Raw genomic sequence first — 24889 nt, 5'->3', positions numbered from 1 at the left:
ATGATTTATTAAGCACACTTTGTGTGCAGGGCATGTCCCATGTAACCTCAGGCAGGAATGGTTGCTGCTCTAGAAGGATCTGAGGGGTCCATGGAGAACACAGACAGTCAGGAGATGGGATAGAGGGTGACAGACCATGTGAAATATGGAAGCATCGAGTGCCAAGGGAGCGTCATGAAGGGTGCCAACCCCACCCTGGGGGAAGAACACATCTTGTGTGGCTTGACAATAGATAGCCACCGCATCTTCCTAGTATGTTAAGGAGAAACATGCTGTTTGAATTATAGGAAGTGGTGGGCAAGCAACCTGTCTGGGGAAAGCAGAGGAAAAGCTTGTGTATTTACCCCTGGGCTTTGTCCGAGTTCATCCTGAGCCCCTCCCTTATCTCATCATGGCCTTGACTCCTGTGAGCTGCACAGGATATTGGCTCTAAATAGATTCCTGGGAAAGGTCTGAAAATGCTGGTCATGCCAAGGCGTGGGATGCAGTGAGTGAGTGAAGGGACTGGGGGCAGACACCAGACCTTGGGGGGGAAAGGCATCCACAGAACAGCTGGCTGTGTTTAGCAAAATATCCGCGGCCAGGGACAGGCAAGCCCAAAGGACTCAGACCGTGGTAATGATCAAACCACTCCACCAAGATGTTAGCTTTGGGATTCTCTACCCGCAGTCCCGTCCTCACCACCGCTGTCTTCCAGGCAGGGTCAGATACCTCCCGTGGGCCTCCACCAGAGCCCTCACTCTCTGGTGGCACTTGCTTTCAGTGGAGCAGCCCTCTGTTTGCTTGTCACTCCTATGAAGCCTGCAGTGTGTGTAGTTCAGGAATTTTCTTTTATCTCTAGTGTCTGCCATGATGCCTGGTTCAGAGCAACTCTCAGAAAATATTTCTTTTTAAAATTAAAAAACATTGGAAATCCTCACATGAAAGTAAAACATACGCACACACTTAATCCCACTGCTTTTTAAAAAAATTACATAAAGTTGTAAATGTTCCCTTCTTTCATATCCTCCTTTTTTCTTCGCTAATATATACAGTAAGTTTTGGTTAAGTGAATTCAAAAGGAGTAAGTAAGTAAATCTGATCGAGTTGAAGAGGTCAAGGGAAGGGATGTCAGAAGTTAAGTCAACAATCAGAAGGATCATCTCCCCATGTTAAGAATTGTAACTTCATCTCATTTGCACAGTGCCTTCTGTCATATTTCTGGGCAGTAGGATGTAAGCATCTCTGAAGCCCATCTTTCTGCCTATCAGGGAGTCCATGGGGCAAAGAGATAGAAGATCTAAGTCCAGTCCAGACTCTCCCTCTAAGGGGCAGAGGACCTCACTTACTTTCCTTCTTTGGATCTTAGTTTTCTTATCTGTAAAACTCATTCAACAAGTGTGTTACTAGCCGTCCACATTCTACTCTTGAGACATACAGAATACGACAGACAAAATTCTCTGCTCATGTGATGCTTATGTTCTAGAGGAGGGGCAAATAAGTTAAGTAGAATATGTTAGATGGTGATAAGGGTTGAGGGCTGGTGAAGAGACCAGTGTGTCCCGGGCAGAGCAAGGTAAGGGGGAGGCAGTGAGGAGAGAGGCCAGAAAGGGAGGTTGTGTTAGAGAATGCAGATCATTTGGCCCTTATAGGCCTTGGTGAGGACTTGGGATTGTTTCCAAATGACATGTAAAGCCACTGGAGGTTTTGAGCAGAGGGGTGACCATAATCTGACATACATTTTTATGGGTTGCTCTGACTGCTAATTAAGAATAGACTGGAAGGTTCAAGGAAGAAAGCAGGCCGAGGTATTAATACCTTATTTGTTTTTTTAAAAACATTTTTATTTATTTTCAAGAGATAGTGAGACACAGACCATGAGTGGGGGAGGGGCAGAGAGAGAGACACACACACAGAATCCAAAGCAGAATCCAGGCTCTGAGCTGTCAGCACAGAGCCCAATGCAGGGCTTGAACTCATGAACATCAATATCATGACCAAAGTCGAAGTCAGACGCTTAACCGACTGAGCCACCCAGGTGTTCCCAATATCTTATTTGCTTTAACTTTACCTTTTGGTATGCCTTATTCATGTCTATGGCCATGATTCCTTCATGCAGTTATCTCTCCTAAGGGCACCCTGGTCCTCTTTCCAATTCAAAATCCCATTCAGTACCTCCTCCAAGAGTTGCTCAGTCCTCTCCTCAGAGCTATAAGGGTACTTGGGCAAACTTGTGATCCTTTGCTCTCATCTCAGGATGAGGAAACTGGGGCCCAGACCCTTAGGAAGCCTGTCCAAGGTCATACAAATAGCATGTAGTAGAGCCAGCACGGCCCCTAAAGTGTGATTCAAAGGAAATTAAAAGGTCTTCTTGATACAAAGATGAATTCCCTGAAATTCTTTTGCTGTTTGCAGTTTCTCTCATTAAATTGTGATGTGGAAGAGTGCACAGCATATCTTATTCAGTTTTGTGTACTTAGCACCTAGCATGGTGCCTGGTGCAAGATAGACTCCCGTAAGTATTTGCTTATGTGTAAATAACAGAATTTCAAGTCTTCAAGAGTCTGTGTTTATATGTTATATGTCTCCCCACCCCTACCCCACCACACCCCACTGCCTCATGGTGTCGAATGTCAGACAAATGGAAAGGTCTAGAATCTATAAGAGCTAAATTGAGTCTTCTAGGAAATGAGACCTTATTTTAATGAAAGGTGTGGTACCAGGATTGGAGTGCGATCTTCCAAACACGGGAAAGGTAGAGCTAGAGACCCCTTCTTTTTCCTTCCCTCCTTGATTCCCAAGCAATTCTAGAATAAAAAGGATAACACAGGTTCTGAGGGATGTTATTCCTCAAGGAGAAACCACAGTGCTATTTTGTGTGAACTCCTGTGCCTGAGGCATGTAGGTGTTGCTCTCACTGAGGTGATGGGTGACAGTGATGATATAATATAATCACCAAGTGTAGCTAAGGCTGGTGTGGGAGCCTTAAGAAGTGCATCCTTGTTCTGTCCTTGGCACTGTGGACTCATACTGAGTTATCCAGTCGTGAATATTTTTTTAAATGGGGAACTTGAGTTCACACTACCATATCCATGCTCAAGAATGGCTCCTATCCTGTTGTGTTTTCACAAGTTGACAAGAAATCTTCCCTGCAGTACTCAGCTTCCCCAAGGTGGGATCCAGCCTTTATCCTCTGTGGATCTCGTACTTTAGACAGCTCTAGGTAGGTGGTCAGTAAGTATGGGAAAGAAGAAGGAAGGCAGGATGGGAAGGTGGGAGTCAGGAAATAATGCCGGCTTTCCAGTTCCTTCTGTCTCTAAGTTTTCAGAGTGGGAACAAGGAAACTACAGCCAAGAAAAGAAGCTGATATAATGACTATAAGAAGTATTATACGTGGTGCCTATGGTGATGGGCGTGCAGTTAGCCTGCAGTAAATGATTTTTGAACGAGTAAGCAGTGTGAACGAAGTAATGGCACCTTTGATTAACAAATTTTACAGCAACTGGTTTCACAGCTCCTCCAACTCCAAGGTCTCTGCCTGGGCACCAGATACCAAACTGCCCCCCACCTTGGAGATGCATGTGACATTAAAGACTCTTCATTTCACCTTTCTTTTGAATTTACGATCTAATGATTTCCTTTTCAAGTTAGTCACAGTTTGGTTTGATTCCTCCAACACCAGATTACCCAAGACAGTTTCTAGGTCTTCCACACATTTAACAGTGCAATAGTTAAAGAATCATTGGGGCGCCTGGGTGGCTCAGTCGGTTAAACATCCGACTTCAGCTCAGGTCATGTTCTCACGGTGCATGGGTTCAAGTCCCACATCGGGCTCTGTGCTGACAACTCAGAGCCTGGAGTCTGTTTCTGATTCTGTGTCCCCTCTCTCTGCCCCTCACCCACTTGCCCCTATATAAACTTATATAGTTAAGGGCCAGAGGAACCTTGAGAATCAACTGGTTCAACCACTCCCATTTTTTCGAGGTAAAAACCAGGCTGAGGGGCTAGAGACTTTCCCATGCCACTTTGCTAGTTACAGCAGAGTCAGAACTGGGCATAAAATCCAGTGTTCTTTTCAGGGCACCCTAGTGGAATACAAGCTCTTCCCTCTTGCCTCCCAAGGCTTCGACCCTGCTGATGGAAGCTGACCTTCTTAGACACAAAACTGGTATGGACAGATCCTTAAGAAGAGATGCTGGCAAACAGAGAGCTTGATGATAAACAGGGAGATGAGGCAAGCACAAGAACTGAATCCAGAAATAAATCATATCTTCACAATAGTGTTTACAGAAATTGCACTTTGAATAATTTCCATAGAAATTATTTTACCCACCACAGGAATGTTCCTCATTCCCACAGGGATTTGGCCAAACAGAAAGAGCAGCAGAATGGAGGAAAAGCAGTAATTTAGATTTATATATAAAACATTAGTTGGAGCCTAAGTAATAACCCTCAACTAATCAGAATATTTTATGCATTCTGCTTTTTGGTGGAAAGAGCAAACCACAAGAAAGCAGGCATATATCAGAGATTTTAAAAGTGCTTCCAGGGCTTATTTTAGACTTAAAATTTTTCCCTCCAATTCCCTGCACTATCTTTAAAATGTCCCACTGCACACCTCCCTCTTCTTCCCCACATGTGTTCATTTGTTCATTTAATCAATCTGTCAATATTTATTGAGCCCTCCTCTGATGTCCCAAGTACTCTGCTATGTCAGAGATGAAAATGTGGTCTTGCCCTCAAATGTAATCCCTGGTTAGAAAGTTAACCTAATAAGATTTAGATTTTTACCATTGCTTCAGAGTGTATATCTAGTCTGTAAATGGATTACTGTCCATTTACATACACAGTCCAAATATTTCCATTTGAACTTTGAGATCCACTGTCCCCATTTGGCAGCTGTTCTGGGAAACAGGAAGCTGGGGTGGGGGAAGAAGAACTGACTTTTATGGACCAGATAAATCATGTTACTTCATCCGGAGGTTCAGCAAATGGTAGGAACCCAAAGATCAGATCAGAGGATGGGGACAGTGAGGCAGGGTTCCCCCCCCCCCCACCTCATTCCCCACACCTACCAAGGTGTGGGTGGACACTGGCTACCTTTCTCTCCTAAGATTACAACGCCTGCTGGATAATCCTCTCCTAGGACTCTTGGGTTAGCAGCTGTTACATAAATCACTGATTGCCCATTACAAAATAATGAGTATATTTCTGAGAAATAACAAAAGCAATACAGTTGGGAACTAAGTGGATTGCCACCTAAAGTAGTTAGAATGAAAATGGGTCAAGATACTCTTCTTACTTACACTTTGAAAAGATGTGTGGAAAGCCATTTCCTGCTCACAGCTGGGTGAGAAAAAGTTGCATATTCCCTGTCTTTCATAGACCTAACCCTGCCATGACAGAATGAGTAGGGCCCATTTTATTTGGTTGAGAGTAGCTGCCTAGAGCGGTCTTGGGGAAATTTTGCAGCCCATTCTCAACATCTGTATGTCAGTATCTGCCATGGGCATGGGGTCAGGAGATGTGCTCTGAAGTGTGGATCCTGACTGTAATACCTACTTCTGTATCTCTAAATGAATCTAATTTGGGACAAAACAGAAACTAGTTCCTAAAATCACAAGAGTTACAATGTATGTTGTCTAGCTCCCACGGCCCTCCCCCATACCCCCCTTTTTTATTATTTTTTTTAGTATACTTGACACACAATGTTACATTAATTTCAGGTGTACAACATAGTGATTCAACTTCTCTATATGATACTTAACCTCTCTGTGCTCACCTCAGCGTAACTACCATCTGTCAGCATGCTACGTTATTATAATATGGACTGTATTCCCTATGCTGTGCCTTTTATTTCCTTGACTTATTCATATACAACTGGAAGCCTGTATCTCCCACGCCCCTTCACCCATTTTGACCATCCTTTTACCCTTTCCCCCCCCGGTAACCATCAGTTTGTTTTGTACTCTGTATTTATAGGTCTGATTCTGCTTTTGTTTATTCATTTGTTTTTTAAAATTCCACATGGGAGAAATCATATTTTTCTCAGTCTGACTTATTTCACTTAGCATAATACCCACCCATGTTCTCTCAGATGGCATGGTCTCATCCTTTTTTTTTTTTTAAATATTTTATTTATTTTTGAGAGAGAGATAGAGACAGCATGAGCAGGGGAGGGTCAGAGAGAGAGGGAGACACAGAATCTGAAGCAGGCTCCAGGCTCTGAACTAGCTGTCAGCACAGAGCCCAACGCGGGGCTTGAACCCATGAACCGTGAGATCATGACCTGAGCTAAAGTCGGACGCTTAACCGACTGAGCCACCCAGGCGCCCCGGTCTCATCCTTTTTTATAGCTGCATAATATTCCTGTGTGTGTGTGTGTGTGTGTGTGTGTGTGTGTGTGTGAGAGAGAGAGAGAGAGAGAGAGAGAGAGAGATCTTTATCCATTCACCCATCAGGGGACACTTAGATTGTTTCTATATCTTGGCTACTGTAAATAATGCTGCAATAAACACATGGGTGCATATTATCTTTTTGAATTAGCATTTTCACTTTCTTTGTAGCATATTTTACAGATATTGAAAAAAGAGGCACATGAAAGCTAAATGGTTCACTGAGATCAGTAATGGGGCTAGCATCCAGAATTTCTCCAAGATCATGCTCACTTCTACTTATTAAGGACAAAAAGTGAAGACAATTACACCTGACTCCAAACGTCAGGTTTTTTAACTGGTTAAGATGGAATTTCACTGAGGCAGTGAGGTTAACACTTCCCCTTCTTTCAGAGAGATCTTCTCATGTTGTTTTTAGAAAGATCAAAATCTAAGCATCCTGTCTCACTTTCAATAGTTCCTAGCATTACACTACAGAGATAGAATATGGGAAGGCATCTAATGGAGTTTGATTACATAGACAAAATAGAAAGGAGCCTATCTAAAAGACACTCCAAGAAGCTTTGTTCAGACCTAGTTCTTGTTGTAAAACATAAACTTAGAAGTGGGAAGCCCATTATGAAGTAGCTGGGAGCAAAGGGTGGTGCTTTAGAATTAGAAAGAGTGCAGATAACATGTAGAACTTGTCTTCCGGGCCCTACCATCTGGAACAGATATGGCATGCAAAGACAGACAACAAAGTAAAATACTCTTTCAAAACTTTAATTTGCTAATTTCTTTTTTTAATGTTTTATTTATTTCTGAGAGAGAGAAAGAAAGAGAAAGAAAGAGAGAGAGAGAGAGAGACAGCATGAGCAGGGGAGGGTCAGAGAGAGGGGGAGACACAGAATCTGAAGCAGGCTCCAGGCTCTGAGCTAGCTGTCAGCACAGAGCCTGATGCAGGGCTCGAACCCACGAACCATGAGATCATGGCCTGAGCCGAAGTCAGACGCTTAACCAACTGAGCCACCAAGGTGCCCTTAATTTGCAAGTTTCTAAGCTCCATCTCTTCCAAAGAACATCTCCTAAGAGTGAGGGTGAACAATAGGAATAGAGAGTATTGAAAGTTCTCTTACATTTCTAGAAAATTATTTTCCCCATTCTGGACCCACAGTCAAGGGGGAAATTCTCCGTCTTCTGTGAATCCTTGTACTCTGATGTTGAAACAGCTATTTAAAATAAGTATAGAGAGGAAATATTAAATATGAGCAGGAACCCCCAGGTCTGCACCATCCACATATAACTAATCCTCTATCTGGGATCCCACACTAAGGACTCTATAAGCAATGGAGTCATTGTCTGAAGATCAACCCATGCAAATTATTCACTTTTGTCTACTCTGATTCTCTCCACCCTTCCCACCTTCTTCCACCCCCCGCCAAATGTTTTCATTGTTGTGGAGTAGCAGAGTCCTTAAGGTAAGAAGCTGAATCTAGAAAAAGTTTTGGTCTTGGCCCTTCATTTTAAGGAAAAGGTGCTCTGAGAAAAATCCCATTTTGCTATTCACGTCAGTGTGTCTCTCCCTTAATTTTGCTAGATGGCATCTTCTGGAGGAAAAAAGTGATAGTAATGCCTCCCTTAAACCCCCTAAGTTTCTTTCCCAAAGACCAGATAGGACTTCTGATTATTATCCTCATACAAAGAAGATGGTATAATGGACACCTACCCGAAAAACTACTAGGAGAAACAGCATCTTTAACGTTAGGGGAGGAGACATGAGTGCATCAACCCTTTAAAAATTAGTCATCGAGTTGCTCTGACTTGGAAAGCACGATACAAATCCATGCTGTTAGGTGAAACCTTGTCCTTGGGTTGGCCCTAGCCTTAGCTACTTCAGCTTTATAGTGGCATCAATGAACTTAGAGCACTTATCCCGCTGTCACTGGTTGTGTGATTTTTGTCAAGGTACTTAGTATCTTTGGCCGACTTTCACCACTATGAAATGAGGGCTAGAACTCGATAATTAAGCCAAAGGTGGGAGGGGGGGAGAAATGATCTCCCTGTCATTATTATGGTTTCCTGCATACTTTAAGAACACTCAAAAGTGATCTCATTCAAAGGTAGACCCTGTCTCACTTTGCTTAAGATCCTCAGAATGAGTCCAGCCTAAGGTAGCATGGCTATACCCCAAATTATGAAGAGAAAGATTTACCTTCACTATGGAATCTCTTCCTCTATATTTGGAAAACAGATTCAATATAAAGGAAAGGTTAGAGGTGAATGGATTGTGCTTTACATTAGTTTTGAACATAGATGGCATCTATAGTCTTTGCAGTCTGCAGAATTCTTCTTTAAGTGAATAAATGTGTAGGGCAACTCTCCACTACCTTGATCAGCATCTAATACCAACCTGACACTTAGAATTAAATTAGAGAGACAAAATTGGATACTTTGAGACTTGAGGGCTGATTATACTACTAGAGCTAAAAGTGGACTTAAACGCTTTCCTTATCCCATTTAAATCTAACTAGATATAAAGTCTCCATTACTGAGGAATAAAGGTGTGTCTGGAGAGGTGGAGGTTCCCCTTGATGTTCTTGGACAAGGAAACCTAATCCTTTCTTCTGGCACACATGGTTGCAATAGAAAGCCTTCCCCAACTGCCAGTCTGGTTTTAATCTATTGTTTCAAGCAAGATGGGATTTGCAGGGAATGTTAAGGAAAGAGCAAAGTTACCAGGACGTACTATAAAAGTGTTGATGAGAAATCAAATTTTAAACAAGTATTCAAAACTGTATGCGTGGACACCTGTAGACATAGTGTATGCCAATAGCAAAGGACTACGCAAGTTTTTAATTTTAACTATATTTGAGGTCTGCTGTAAGTACATTTATATCTCATTTTACTAAAGTTAAGTTTGGCTTACCCAATGATGGCAGTGTGAAATACTGCCAATAAATGCAGTGATGCTTCATTTAAACAACACTGTTGGACGATGAAATATTCCATGAAATGACCTTCTCATGTAACCACACTAACCCCGCATTATACAAACTTTTAAAATGTTAATCACTCACTGGGTATTATATGGAAACCAACTTGACAATAAACTATAAAATAAAAAAAATAAAATGTTAATCACTTTGTATAGACACATTCAAAAGTGTATTATACAATTGTTCATTAAAAGATATGCTGAATAACATACCTTTTCCTCGAGATTCAGGATGAACATTTAAAATATGCTGAATACATTGCACTTCCTAGAAGGGTGGAAGGTAGGGGGCTTAGACAATGGCGAGCTTTTTCATGAACCTTTCAAAACGCCAAAGGTTTCAGAATCCATTGTAAAAAAAAAAAAAAAAAAAGTACAACAGATGAAACTAACTTGCTTTAAATAAGTCTAGTGTCTTTTCTGCTATCGGCTGTCCCTCCTGGCTGTTGAAAACATACCAACCTCTGCAATTAGTTACATACTTTTGTCAAAATAAAATTTAGATATAAAAGATGTGCCTTCTCTGTGCAAGGTAGTATACTAGATGCTCGGGGGAGATGTAAGAAATACAAAACACAGACCCGTCCCTGTCCAAGGGGCAACCTGGTTGGCTGAGTGACACTCAAAAGTCACTGGGTCACCTCTGTGGTGGGGAACAATTACTTCTAAGTTTGAAAATAACTTGTTTAAAAAATGAGTGCCCCCCCCCACTTGCATGTCCTCTCTCTCAAAATAAATTAACATAAAAAATACAGATATTGAAGTTGTTACATTGTGTTCCCATATACTTTCTTCAATGCCAGTATGCCTTGGAAATATCTCCCAAGGAAATACTATCAGTCATGTGATTTTTTGTAGATAAAAAATAAAGTGGAGATGTGGAGATAAAGTGGACAGACCTTTGACAGCTTTCTGCTGTAACCATCATCTTATTCCCAGGCTTTGTCTTATAATCTGGATGGGTGAGGATGTCAGCAGTCCAATTTTACTAATTCCTAGGCTCATTTAATCTAATTAATAACATCTGTAAAAAAACTGTATTTTAATGCTTTGCTGTACATATAAGTACAAAACATTTAGGCATTTCTAAAACTGCATGTTTATTTTTTTTTAACGTTTACTTATTTTTAAGAAAGGGAAAGAGAGTGAGAGAGAGAAAGAGCGGGGGAGGGGCAAAAAGAGAGGGGGATGGGCAAAGAGAGAGGGGGACAGAGGATCCAAAGTGGATTCTGTTGACTGTAGAGAGTCGGATACCGGGCTTGAACTCATGAACGGCGAGATCATGACCTGAGGTTGAAGTCAAGAGTTGAACACTTAACTGTGCCACTCAGGTGACCCCCACTACTATGTACCTTTATAATGATCAATCATTACTTCCACTGGCAAAGTCTTTCCTGGGGTTCGGTAATACCACATTTTGGGGGTTTTAATTGTTTTGACTACCCCTTTGAATTTCCATCATCTGACCACTTCTATTCCACGGACTCTACCTGGTGGTCTCAGACTTCCTTGCTTTCAACCACTATTTATTTTGCAGTTTGGACCTCTCTCCTGAGCCCCAGACCTATTTAATAGTCATCACATTTGGAACTACTGCACACACCTCAAATTTAAGAGACAAAAGCAAACTTCAACTGATTTGTACAAGAATAAGACTTGATTTCCTTAGGATTTTTTCCCCCCTTAATCCCTCCAATTTCTTCTCTGCTTATTTCGACATTACTCCAATTATGCCTGGATGTCACCAGTACTTTGTACCACTATTAACAGATTTTAATGTACGGTTTTAATTCACACATTTTCTTAACCTGTTAAGATTTCAGCTGCTTTAAGAGTACAGGCATCTCGGGGTGCCTGGGTGGCTCATTTGGTTGGGCAGCCGACTTCCGCGCAGGTCATGATCTCACCGTTCATGGGTTTGAGCCCCAGGTCAGGCTCTGTGCTGACAGCTAGCTCACAGCCTGGAGCCTGTTTCAGATCCTGTGACTCCCTCTCTCTCTGACCCTGCCCCACTCACGCTGTCTCTCTCTCAGAAATAAATAAAACATTTAAAAAACTTTGGGGGGGGGGGGAGAAAAAAAGAGTACGGGCATCCTTATTCATCTTGTACCTCTCCCTATGGAAACGTGGTAATTTTCAGTGTTTGTTCAATGGATAAACACAAGAAAACACATAAAAGAACTCTGACAAGTCTCATCCTGTTATGTTTATACTGATAGGTTCTTTTCTATCTGGGAGCTTTATGAGCGCATTAGCAGGAATACTGTGTTAATTCTTCTCATAATTTAACTCAAACGCAATTTCTTCTACCAGTAACACCTTCGGAAGCCTTCCCTGGACCAGGCTTAGGCACCAAAATCTTAACCACCCCTCTTCCCCAATCTTGAGTGTTTCCTTCTATAACACAACAGTGCATCGTTTATTTACCTGTTACCCATTAGGTCGCATAAGATAGGTGTCTTTGTACCTTCAGTACCTAGCAGTTGGTAAGGTTAACAAACGTTTGTAGACGGAATGAATTAATGAAGCATTAATTAATTAATTAAGTCTCAAAGGACCACTTACTGCGCTCTAACAGGATTGGAAAGGCCCCATTCCGAGAGAAACTTCTTAAAAGATGCCTCTGGATGGCTAGGACCCCTAAGGCAACGTATGGACTTTTTTGCAGTCTAAAACGATGCTACTACTATCCAGGTAGGAAATTCTTCCACCATGAAGTCTACAAAGAGACTAGGTCTCTATCGGACACACTAACGCTAAGCCCCACCCAGTCCCAGTCCCCACCTGCTCTGCAAAGACCTGACAGCCATCCCGAAACCGGCCGCAGCACTGCACGCCCGGGTACGTGCACGCACGCGCAGCAAGCAAAGCAGCCGCGACTCTGGGATTGGCTCTTTGAGCAGACGTCACACACGCCAAGACGGCTCCGCCCCTCTCAAGATGGCGATGCACTCAATACGGAAGGCGCGTGGGTCCTGGAGCTTCATCCGGGCACTTCATAAAGGACCCGACGCTGCTCATGCTCCCCAGGTAACCAAAGCTGCCCTTTCTCCCGCCACTTCCCCATCCCGCTAGGTCCTCCTCGTCTTCCCTCTCTCCATTCGCCTCTCTTCCTGTTCCAACTGGAGAGCACCAAGGCGTTTCTCTCCTAAGGTCGACTCGCCTAAGACTGCCCTCCTACTCTGAACGTGGCGACGTTGCAAGGCTGTGCGATGACGTCAGGCGCCTTGGTGGGAGGAGCGCGCTTCTGCCCGCCCACTGGGCCTCCGTAGAACGTGGTCCCGACGCTGTTGCGGGGCAACGCGGGAAGCTGAGTCCTGTGTGAAGTCCTCAGACAGCGCGTGTCCTTTCCCCGTCTGCTCGCCTTCTCAAGGTCCCCTCCTTTCGATTCACCTCCTTTTTATTTCTGTTTAAACCTCCTTTCCCTAGCAGCAAGCCGAGGGGCCAGCGCAGAAATTAGAGAGGAGGTCTTGTGAGGAATTGGGCGATATTTTTAAATCGAGCAGCTACTTCACGTCCTCCTTCTGGCAGTGCGGCACTTCAGTGTCAGGTGTCGGTGCGGCTTCCTCTCTGGTTCTTCCTCATCCCCCCAAAGTAGACCTGTATCTAGCGGGCTCTGTGAAGGAATTACAGCAAGTTTTCCAAGTGCAATCTCTCGGTGTTAGGCACTTTGCTGTACATCTCGTGGGACGTATCCATGGGAAAGTAGGGAGAAACTTGAGAGTCTGTGATTAGATGATTTTTTGGCATCCTGTGTATTCATTGTCATAATGCATAGGAGTGGATTTTGTGTGGTAACTGGTATTTTGGAAATTACTAGTCTTGAAATTAGAAAATCAAAGGTCAGGGGACCTGCTAGCTGTGTGACATGACAAGTAAAATCTCGCTGGATTTATTTTCTTTAGCAAAATGGGTGGAGGAAGGGTTGGACCGATTGGCCTATTAATGTTCCTTCAAGCTTTGGAAAATCTATGGCTCCATAATTATGAAGCCAAAGTAAAGCAATTAGATTAATCATGGAAACCAAGATTTGAGTAGTCATCCCAAAGATTATTTAATGTTCTATAGTTAAATTTTCTTCATTGATATGGGCCTCATAAGATCCTTTTAAGGATAAAGGTTATACCAGAGAACTCTTGTCAGCAAAACAGCTACTGAAATGTTATTTTAAATTTCAGGCAGCAATGTTAGGTAAGAATTGATTCAAAATTAGGCAAATCCATTAGATACCCCTCTCTTTGAAGTTTGAGAGTTTGATTTTACAGAACCAGAATAGGCTGATTACTATTTTATAGCTAATAGCATATTAAGACCTATGGTACCAAAGTAACTAAGCCTTAGACCTAAATTTCCTCTCATTTCAAACCAAAGAAGGGAGGATGTCATGAGAAATAGAAAATCAAAGAGAAAATGAAAGCAAGCTAGAGCCCACTAATGATTGCACAGGCAATTTTAGGGCACTAAATTGTTATATATTCTAAAGGAAAATTTTCTTTCTTTTTAAAAAATTGTTTTTACTCTAGGGGCACCTGAGTGGCTCAGTCGGTTAAGCATCTGACTTTGGCGCAAGTCATGATCTCATGGTTTATGGGTTTGAGCCCCATGTTGGGCTCGGATTCTGTGTCTCCCTCTCCTTCTGCTGCTAAATTTACAAAAACTTTTTAAAAAATATTTTTATTTATTTCTAGGAGAGAGAGAGAGAGAGAGAGAGAGAGACAGCGTGATCAGGGGAGGGTCAGAGAGAGAGGGAGATACAGACTCTGAAATAGGCTCCAGGCTCTGAGCTGGCAGTCTGCACAGAGCCCGATGCGGGGCTCGAACCCACGAACCGCGAGATCATGACCTAAGCGAAAGTCGGATGCTTAACCGACTAAGCCACCCAGGCGCCCCACAAAAACATTTTTTTTAATAAAAATGTTTTTTATCTATTTTTGAGAGAGAGGGTGTGAACAGGGGAGGGGCAGAGAGAGGGGGGCCGAGGATCTGAAGCAGGCTCTCTGCTATCAGCAGGGAGCTGTTGCAGGGCTTGAACTCACCTGCCATGAGATCATGACCTGATAGGAAGTCAGATGCTTAGCTGAATGAGACACCCAGGACCCCCCCAAAAAGAATATCTTAAACTTCTGTTATTGTTTCAATGGAATTAGTGAATATGGTTATGTTAAAGTTAATCAACTGCTAATCTAGATAGTTTTAAAATGTAGAACTTCTAGAACAGATTAATGTTCACAAACCTTTAATTTGAGTACTCTTATTACTTTATGATCTTATTAATTACATTTAATAAGAATTAAATGTATAAGTGAGAGCACTTCTTTTAAAGTATAAACCTACCTGTAAGTTTAAGTCATTAAATATGATGGCTTAAAAGACCAATTGAGAAAAGTTACAAAACTATATTCATACTGTAATTATAATATTGTTTGTTAATAAGTATTTAAATAAATACACACACACACACACACACACACACACACAGAAAAGACTGGAAGGAAACAACCAGTTTAACTTTTTTTGTTTTGCTTCAGTCTTCCTAAATAGTGGGTTAAAAGTGACTGAAGTTTTCTTCTTTAAGCTTTCTGTATGTTTCACATGTTATAAATTGAAGATATATCACTTTTAGACCCATAATAAAGTGTTATGGCATAAATCTCCATATAAATGCATAGTCGTTAATATCATCTGTGATATTTTAGATCTCTAAAAACCTAAAGAGATACCTGTCCCACAGTGCTATTATTAAAATGGCCTTAGAAAAGGACTATTAGAAATTTATGGCCACTTTTCCTGTATGTACCTTCTTTTTCTCTTGAAAAGCTTCCTTTGAAGTCCAAGAGATTTTTGTGAACAGATGCAGAAATATGTGAAGGAAGAATAGGATTCTTAAACCAGATGGATTAGACGTTTTTATGATATCTCATAGCCTTTGTAGGAAACAGAAATTATTTTGCAATAGTATAGTCTATGGAAAATGTATTTTTATCATATGGATGATTCTAAGAAATCTAAGAAATAGCCAAGTTGCTTGCTATTAGTTTGGTTACACAGTTATTCCCTGAGGTGAGAGGCAGAAGTTGGGGGCAGGGACGGGGGCATAGCAGCTCTTTGTTGGAAACTATGACTGATAAAGTATTGTAATTCCTAGGTTGTTTTAATGTTTTCTTTAAGAAAAGCAAAATCTTGAATGATAAGGTTGACATTGGGAACCTTTAGTTATCTCAGAGGCAGATTTTTGCCCCTCAAGGCTAGAGGTAGACTCAAGTTTAAACTAAACCATAGAAACCAGGAGTTACAGTGTTTCAAGCTATGCGCATTGTGAGCTGTCTACAATTTATGTGAAAGCGGTTTATTTTCCCAGGTGTTACCTCACAAAAAAACTGTTGAAGTTTGACAAGATGAGAGTAGTCCCAGTCAGAGGAATGAAGATTTGACATGCTACTTTTAAACGCTGATGGCATTAGGTAAATGTAAGCCTGTCACCATTGACCAAACAGAATCCACACTTCCTGAAGCACTGAGTAACGATTGTGTTGTACCAAGAGTGAAATATTGATGGTCAGTAGGCTCTTGCAAGAATATTTGTAATCATTCAGTGTAAAATGTCCACATTTTGTTGCAGTTGAACAACACGCTTCATTGTTAGCCGTCCAAACCTGGGCTTGGCCAGTATTAACATAATGTTCCTACTGTTCATGGCCATGGCCACTAAGTTTAGCCATTGAATGAAGAAAAAAAGAAAAAAAAAAGAAGGCAGTGTATTAAATTAGTGATCTTGTATTTAGTTCTCACGACTAGGCTTTTTAAATTGCTCTTTTCTTTTTAATTCTTTCATTTTATAATAATTTCAGATTTACCAAGTTGCAATCATAGTACTTACTACATCCTTCTCCAGGCTTCCTTTTACATGATCATGACCCAGTGATTTAAAGCCAAACAATTAATTTGGTACAATAGTAGCTGAAGACCTATTTCAGATTTCACCCATTTTTCCACGAGCCTCTTACTGGTCTGGGATCAAATCCAGGATCCCATGTAGCATTTAGTTTTTGCGTCTCCTCCAATTTATGGCACTTCCTCAGTCTTTTGTGACCTTGGCCCCTTTGAAGAGAATCGGTCAGTTATTTGCTAGAATGTCTCTGAATTTGGGTTTTGTCTGATTTTTTCTCATGATTGGGTTGTGGATTTTGGCAAGAATACCACAGAAGAGATACTGTTCATAACAAGGCTTTAAGGCAGGTATTTTAAACCTTGTTTTAAGCTTTAAACCTTATTTTAAATCGTGAGGAAACAGACTTTAGTTAAGTAACTTGCCTAATATCACAGCACTACTTAACTGTGGAATTAGGATGGTAGAATTTACTGTTGGGATTTCGTTCCGTATTTTCCCATTAATATTTGTTATTGCAGGTTCCTGGGATCTTAATGACATTCAAATGTGGTGGGGTTCCCAGTGACTTCCCTTAGCTTTTCTCTGCCACGTCTTGTCCATCCAACTTGCAAGAAGAGCTAGTCAGCCTGCAGAGCTACCCGGAGCTGCTATAGCCATTATTTTTGCAAGACAGTAACTGGGCTGGTTTGATCTGGCTTCTTCATCTCTCTGTGCTTTTCTTCAGTGGTTTTACGGGGACCCACACTCTAAAGCTCCTTTTAAAGTTCAGTCGGCTTATGACTCCCTTCGCTTAAAATCCTCTTCAGATTGGTTTTCCTTGTGAACTAATGTAGCTTATTAGAAATAATAATTTTTAAAAATACATCGGGGTAGATAATGAAAACCACTGATTGTAACTGATGAAAATATAGAGGAGGAACAATAAGTAAATGCTAAGGATTTTTTAAATTAATTTTTTAACGTTTATTCATTTTTGAGAGACAGAGAGTGAGCTAGGGAGGGTCAGAGAGAGAGGGAGACACAGAATCTGAAACAGGCTCCTGGCTCTGAGCTGTCAGCACAGAGCCTGATGCGGGGCTTGAACCCACAGATTGTGAGATCATGACCTGAGCCGAAGTCAGATGCTTAGCTGACTGAGCCACCCAGGCGCCCCTATTATTATTATTTTTTTAAGTTTTATTTAAGTAATCTCTACACCTGGTGTGGGTTTCGAACTCATGACCCTGAGGTCAAGAGTTGAATGTTCTTCCAACTGAGCCAGCCCCCTATTTATCATAAGTTATACAAGAACTTAAAATAATAGCAGTCAGTTGTCCTTCTCTCTTCCCTTCCTTTCTTTCTAAACACAGCTGAGTTCTGTATAATGTGCTGATCTTTGTGCAACAAAGAAGGTTCTATGGATTCCCTCTCAGTCACTATTGTAATCCACCTGGCCCCTTGCCTCCTCATAAAAAACACTTAACCAGTTCTGCTCTTGATTCCGCTCCTCCACTACCACTCAGGGTTCAGGAATTTCTCTTCTAGAGACTGCAACAGGAGGCCTAAGGCTTCTTCTTGAATTTCCACAGGGGCAATTTACTCATTTAGGGTGGAACTGCTCTGCCAGTGTGAGACGCTAGATGCAAAGAGATAATTTATAGGCACAGAGGTGCTACATTTACTCCAGCTTGACTGAATTTAACTCTGCTGGAGCCTGTACTGTTTTCTCTATATATCATTTCTTAACAATACTCTTCTTTTATTCCTAGTTGGAGTCATAACACCTTTTCTTAACTTCTGTGCTTAACTGAATGAATCAAGGTCTTATCAAGGCCTTCACAGGGCCCTGACATCCAAGTTCCATTGGGCCTCTGACCATTTATCAAAATTCATCTACAGCTTTCTTTTTTCATGGCACACAGTCATCCCTGCATCTGTTGAACCTACTTCTGGTTGGCCTTTGACTGCCCCTTGTCTCCTGAGCAGCAGAATTAAGCCAGCTGATTTCTAACCCATGGAGATCCTCACAACTTCTGCTTCTCAATCCCTTGCCCTCTGGGCCAGGACACCAGCCGGTGTGCGGGTCGCCTCCCTGTCCTGGTGTTCTGGCTGTGACTCATTGCAGTGCCAGGCAGCTTCACTGTGAGAGTCCCAAATGAATGACCTTGGTTACACTGCTTCATGTCCCAGGTCTTCAGGACAGTGGTTGCAGATTATTCATCAAGGTATTTGAAGGCATAAAATAACCAGTCTCACCTTGTAAAACATTTCAAATGGAATTTATAATTTTCACTGATGATAATATCCTCTTGTAATATAGCACTTTGTTGTTTCCATAATGCTTCACATGTTCTCATTTAATCTTGAGTACAGCATACCAAGTTTTACTGTTTAATCATCTAAAATTTTTACTCACTGATTAAATTTTCATTGTGTCTTCCTTTTTTTTTTTTTGCTGGTTTTATAAAGGTGATGAATCTAAATAAGTGAGTATCAGTATTCTTTTTTGAAAAATATTTTTTAATGTTTATTTTTGAGACAGAGAGAGCATGAGCAGGCATGGGGCAGAGAGAGGGGGAGACATAGGCTCTGAGTTGTCAGCATAGACCCCAACACGGGGTTTGAACCCATGAACTGTGAGATCATGACCTGAGCCGAAGTCAGATGCTTAACCAACTGAGCCACCCAGGCGCCCCTTTAAAGTTTTAGTTCACTGGATGTTATTTTCATATTTGTATTAAACTCAGTTTAGTATTTATATTCTTTTGGAACCCTGGTCTGATAGGACTGTGATAATTTTAGTTATTATAAACATGGTGAGGATGGAGGAGGTAGTACTAGCCTACATTTATTGGATGCTTACTATGTACCAAGCATGATTTGACATGCATTAGCTTATTAAATCTTCACAACCCAATGAGGTTTGTGCTAACATAAGCCTCATTTTATATATGAAAATAGTAAGAAGTTAAATAACTCACCCAAGTTCACATAGCTCAAGTGTTAGAGCCAAGATATAAACCCTGGTGGTCTGATTCCAAACTCTGTACACTAATAAAATGGTACTAAATTCTAAAACAAATTACCAGTGATAATATGCTGATAACTGCCTTGCAACTTTTAAATCTGTTCCATGAAAGCCACTTCTATGTGTCTTCCCAAGGTGATATGCAGAGTAGAAATTATAAATCACCCTTTGTTGTCACTGTTCCCACACTCTTGTTTGGCTCGATGAATTATGAAGAAGGAGCAAAGCTGTCTTGTAAATTTATCTCCACGTCTCTATTTGGCTACCGCCACTAGGATTACCCTGTGTAAAATAAGGGCTTTAAACACATGAGTCCCAAGGTGCATGTAGGAAGTTCTCTTTATACACAGTCTATAGCTAAAAGGTCAACCTGTGCACAGCCCTGCAGGCAGAGGGGAGGTGGTGAGTGCTGAAGCTGATGGATGACCAAGGGGCCACTATCTAGAATCTGTTGGGATTTATGGAGAGAGTACTTTTTCAAAAGTAGCAGAGGTGCAAAGTGGGAAGGTGGGAGAGATAAAAATAATTAGTGGTGTGGGCCATTTCTGCAAATGATAAGGAAGAATTTTATTCCAAAGGGTTCTTATTCCAAGGAGCTCTTAAAAGATTCTCTAATTCACTAATTGAATTAAAGTGAATTATTTCCAATTAGTGCATTAATTAGGATGCTGTTGAGGCTTTAAAGTGAGCAAAGTTGAACAGAATTTATTTTATACACCTAACAAAGGGCTCCTCATGACTTTTTCCTTATACTCCCCATGAACAGAGACTGCACGGGCTATTCTACTTTATGTTCATTCAGCTCCACACTTTACCCGCTATGTTACCTTGGGCCCCCTTTGGGAAGCAGGAGAATGTAATGGAAAAGGGATATGAAGCTGTCTACTCAAATCCCTGATTTAGAGTCCTGTCCTCTCTTGGGGAAAATGAGCTAAGCAGCCAGTTAATAAATTTGCTGGAAGAGAGAAGAGGTCTCTTGAGCTGGGGCTAAGTGTGCAGGACTAAGGTGGAGTCCCAAGGGAGATGTTAAGAACAAGACTGTGGCGCCTGTGCGCCTGTGGCTCTCTCTTCTGGGGAGAGAGCCAGGTTGCCCCTCCGTGGATACTAGTTACCCGGCCATCTTGGTTGTGAAGGAAGATCCTTCCTGCAGGTAGGCAACTTTGGCTTCTCTAATGGCTGACAACTTTTCAGCCACCCCTATGGCATCAAGCTGTGAAACTCTGTAGCCTAGGAAAGCAAGTGTCTAGAGAATAAGCAGTCACATGAACATTATGCTTGTCATTTTAAGATTTACTGGCCCTTCCTAAGAGGAAGTGTGGTAAAGCAGAAGGTATATGACTCTTAGGATCAATTAAGCCTGGTTGTACTAAGTTTGTGATGCCAGGCAAGTTATTTGACCTTACTGAACCTTAGTTTTCTCATCTGTAAGGTATTCATAATAATGCCTTGAAGGAAGTTATGTGGATTTGAGATTATATATATATATATATATATTTGTGTATATATAAAATCAAGATTATATATATAATCCTTTGATTCCCCCATCACCATACTTTCTTGGCCTTCCATCCTCCCCCCACCCCAAAAAAATTAGTCTGACCACATTAATTTCCTTAAAGCAGCACTCTACTTTTTCATTTTCCCTTGCTCAGCAACCTTTAGGGCGTCTCGTGAAGTTTAACTCCTTAGAGCTTCACGTTCAAGACTTTCTCTAGTGTAGATCCCTAGTCTAGGCCTTTGCTGTCTTGTTTGCATCCTTTGCCTTAGGGTTCATAGAATTTCCAAGTTTGTTCAGAGCTTTTCCCTTTTACTTCTTTGTTAATGCCATTGTCTCTTCTTGGAAAGGCCTTTCTTCCCATTCTTATTTGTCTGTATTCCACCATTCTTTAAAAATGAAACAAAAACACACAATTCCAGACTTTGGGTTATAGTACAAAGCTATAGTGATCAAAGCAGTATGGTACTGGCCCCAAAACAGACAGAAAGATCAATGGAATAGAATAGAAAGCCCAGAAATGTACCCACAACTATACGGTCAATTAATCTTCAACAAAGCAGTAAAGAATATCCAGTGGGAAAAAGACAGTCTCTTTAATAGATGGTGTTGGGAAAACTGAACCACTTTCTTACACCATACACAAAAATAAATTCAAAATGGATTGAAGATCTAAATGTGAGACCTGAAACCATAAAATCTTAGAGGAGAACACAGGCAGTAAACTCTTTGACATCAGCTGTAGCAATTTTTTTTTCTGGATATGTCTCCTGAAGCAAGGGAAACAAAAGCAAAAATAAACTATTGGGACTAAATCAAAATAAAAATCTTGTGCACAGCAAAGGAACCAATCAACTAAACTAAAAGGCAGCCTTTGGAATGGGAGAAGATATTTGCAAATGATGTAACTGATAAAGGTTCGTATCTGAAATCTATAAAGAACTTACCAAACAAAACATCCAGAAAACAAATAATACAGTTAACCAGTTGAGCCACCCAGCACCCTTTCTGCCCATTTTTTTTTTAAGTGTCTGACTCTTGATTTCTGCTCCAGTCATGATCTCATGGTTGAGAGATCAAGCCCGATGTCAGGCTCCAAGCTGGGTGTGGAGCCTGCTTAAGATTCTATCTTTCTCCCTCTCTGCCCTTCCTCCACTGTGCTCGTGCTCGTGCTCGTTTGCTCTCTCTCAATCTCTCTCAAAAAAAAAAAAAAAAAAATGGGCAGAAGACCTGAGCAGACATTTCTCCAAAGAAGACATAGAGATGGCCAATAAACACATGAAAAGATGGTCAACATCACTCATGATCAGGGAAATACAAATCAGTAAGATGTCATCTCACCTGTCAGAGTGACTAAAATAAACAATACAAGAAACAACAGGTGTTGGCAAAGATATAAAGAAAAGGGTACCCTCTTACACTGTTGGTAGGAATGGGAATTGGTGCAACCAGTGTGGGAAACAGTATGGAGGTTCCTCAAAAATTTAAATTCAGCAATTTAACTACTAGGTGTTTACCCAAAGAATACAAAAATCTGAATTCAGAGGGATACGTACACCCTAATGCTTATAGCAGCATTATCTACAATGGTCAAACTATGGAAACAGCTTGAGTGTCCATCAGCTGAAGAATGGATAAACAAGATGTGGTGTATATTTACTAATGGAATATTACTTGGCCATAAAAAAGAATGAAATCTTGCCATTTGCAATGACATGGATGGAGCTAGAGAGTATAATGCTAAGCAAAATAAGTCAGTCAGAGAAAGACACATATATGATTTCACTTATATGTGGCATTTAAGAAAACAAATGAGCCTCTCTCTCTCTCTCTCTCTCTCCTAGAAATAAATAAAACATTAAAAAAAAAAAACAAATGAGCACAAGGGAAAAAAAAGAGAGGCAAACCAAGAAACAGACTAAACTATAGAGAACCAACTGATGGTTACCGAGGAGAGGCTGGTGGGGAAATGGTTAAATTAGGTGAATGGGATTAAGGAGTGCTGTTGCTATGATGAGCACTGGGTGTTATAAGGAAGTGGTGAATCACTATTTTATATACCTGAAACTAGTATTATACTGTATGTTAGCTAACTGGAATTTACTACAACAATAACAACAATAGAAATTATATACTCGTTCCAGAAAACTTTGCTCTGAAGCTGGAAATGGGAACTTTGCTCCCATTTTCAAGTTTTGTAGGACTTTGTACCTTCCTTATAGAAATTAACACATCCTTCCTTATATTCTGTCTCTGTTTATAGGCATTTGCTTTAGGAAAGATGGAGAGCATGCTCTTTTTTTATTTAGACTTTTTATGAACACTTCAGCAAGATATGGCTTATATTAATACCAGGATTCCACAGGTGCAGCCTTAGGCTGCCACTCAGCAGGCAGATTTTACCATTCATGGAGGCCACCTCCAGTCATAAAAGCTGGGAGGGAACAATTCTTCCTGTTGAGACTTGGCTACAATAACTATACGTGTGAGAAAATGAGTTATTACTTAAATCCTTGGCATGATAATTCCTGTAGCAGAAAGAGCTCAGTAAGTTTTTAAGTGAATGAATTCGGTGAAAAATAAAGCCAAGGAGGTAAGAGAAGAGAAAGTGCATACCATTGGCATTTAGTATATTGTCGAATTTAAGCCATATGCTTTTGTGTATATTTTTATGTATTTAATTTCAGAAGATGTTCAGTGTTTGCTGCAGTTAATCAATGATCTTATTGTTGTCCTAAATATCCAGATATTTATAAGTGATTGAAAGGTAATACCAATTGTATTTCAAAGATTTTCCAAGAAGACTGTAATTTCCAACTTGTTGCTCTAACTGATTTTATTCTCACTCTAGCTCTCAATTTATTTTTCACAGGCATAGCTAATTACCCTGCAGATTGCTACTTTTGCATATCATATGAAAGTTTGTTACTTCTGTCTGTAGGAAAGTATAGACATACTCAGGATTAAGATGAGAAGATTTTATTTGGAGTATGATTTTACCTTAGAAGACTGTCTGCTTCAACAAATGTGCTATATTATCTATGCTGTGTGTGTGTGTGTGTGTGTGTGTTTTACTGTTAGAAATCAAGAGTATGCTTTCTCCAACTCATGAAAGAAATAAGAAGCTCATTTATCATATCAGCAATTGCATGTTTTCTTAATTGTCTATCTTAAGTCCCTTTGAAGCAACCTGCCACACTATGCCTAGAACCTTTGCTCTATAGGTCTTGCTATGCTCTACATAGATACACAGCCTTATGTCCTACTGCGCTGTTAACACTGTAGACAGTGAGGCCATTTGTAAGCTTCCAAATTAATGCTATTTTATATTTTCTTTGCTTTATAGTAAGAGTAGCATTATCTGAGCAGAATTTAAGTCTGTAGTACAAAGAAATTATATTTTCTTCTTTTCAGAGTGGCCAGCGGAGTGGCATTTTAGTAGTTGAGAAAGCAAAGTTTTATTGTTATATTTGTTGCCAATTTATCATTTAGATATTCAATAAAACCTTAAATCAACCCAGCATAGTCACAGAATGTCATGTCTGTAAAAGGGGTTGGATTGCACCATCTTCCAGATAAGTCTGTGACTACAGTGGCCAGATATCTTGTTAAGTCAGGGACCAGTTATGCCCCTAAATCTTTAAAATGTCTTGCACATTCCAATGTTTCAGCATCCACATTACATCTCTCACATTGTTTTTTACATTCTGAAATGGAACGGGAATTCTTTAGCAGACCATGTGTCCTTAATTTTGATTGGGAATATATTAACATGTCTATGACTCAACTAGGGGTCCAGCTTATGCTCTAGTCTTATTTTTCTGTGTAAATGGCAGACTTTGGGGGTCAGACTTCCATGATACCTGTCTTCTTGAAAGTGAAATGCCCACCTTTATGGTTAGAGATAGGGCCATCCAGCTTCCATTTGGACCACATGTTAGAAGGGATGGGGACAGAAAGGAGTGGATCTTCAAAAGGAGTAACAAAGCTATGACTACTACCAGTTGAATGGCACTTAGATTTGTGTCTTCTTCTTTAGCGAGATCATCAAGAAAAGCATGTAAAGTGGGAAAAATAATTTTTAAAATCATGAGTTTTTTAACCCTACAGAGGCTCAAACTCTAGGAGGAAGCCAAGAGTTGAATCTGAA

At 40.7% G+C, this 24889-nt stretch overlaps 1 protein-coding gene and 1 long non-coding RNA gene across 3 annotated transcripts in view; one reads left to right on the top strand and one right to left on the bottom strand.

Annotated features, from left to right (window-relative positions):
* Positions 1-12364, bottom strand: part of LOC120247653 — a 35558-nt gene extending 23194 nt beyond the window's left edge. The window contains exon 1 of one of the 2 annotated variants that reach the window (XR_005532375.1): positions 12133-12364. This is a non-coding gene — a long non-coding RNA (uncharacterized LOC120247653). Of the gene's footprint in view, positions 1-11913; positions 12090-12132 lie in introns of those variants that run through there. The other variant, XR_005532374.1, reaches the window with a different exon arrangement.
* The window catches only part of WARS2 (tryptophanyl tRNA synthetase 2, mitochondrial), a 112266-nt gene continuing 99661 nt past the window's right edge, over positions 12285-24889 (top strand). The window contains exon 1 of the mRNA XM_039255674.1: positions 12285-12378. Coding sequence (XP_039111605.1) covers positions 12289-12378 — 90 coding nt within the window. The 5' untranslated portion in view covers positions 12285-12288. The remainder of the gene's footprint in view (positions 12379-24889) is intronic.

This window comes from Hyaena hyaena, unplaced genomic scaffold (assembly GCF_003009895.1).
Source record: "Hyaena hyaena isolate Hyena2069 unplaced genomic scaffold, ASM300989v1 scaffold_539, whole genome shotgun sequence".
NCBI classification, from domain to species: Eukaryota; Metazoa; Chordata; class Mammalia; order Carnivora; family Hyaenidae; genus Hyaena; species Hyaena hyaena.
The sequence above is the reverse complement of the archived record's forward strand: the minus strand, read 5'-3'. Positions and strand labels throughout refer to the sequence as shown.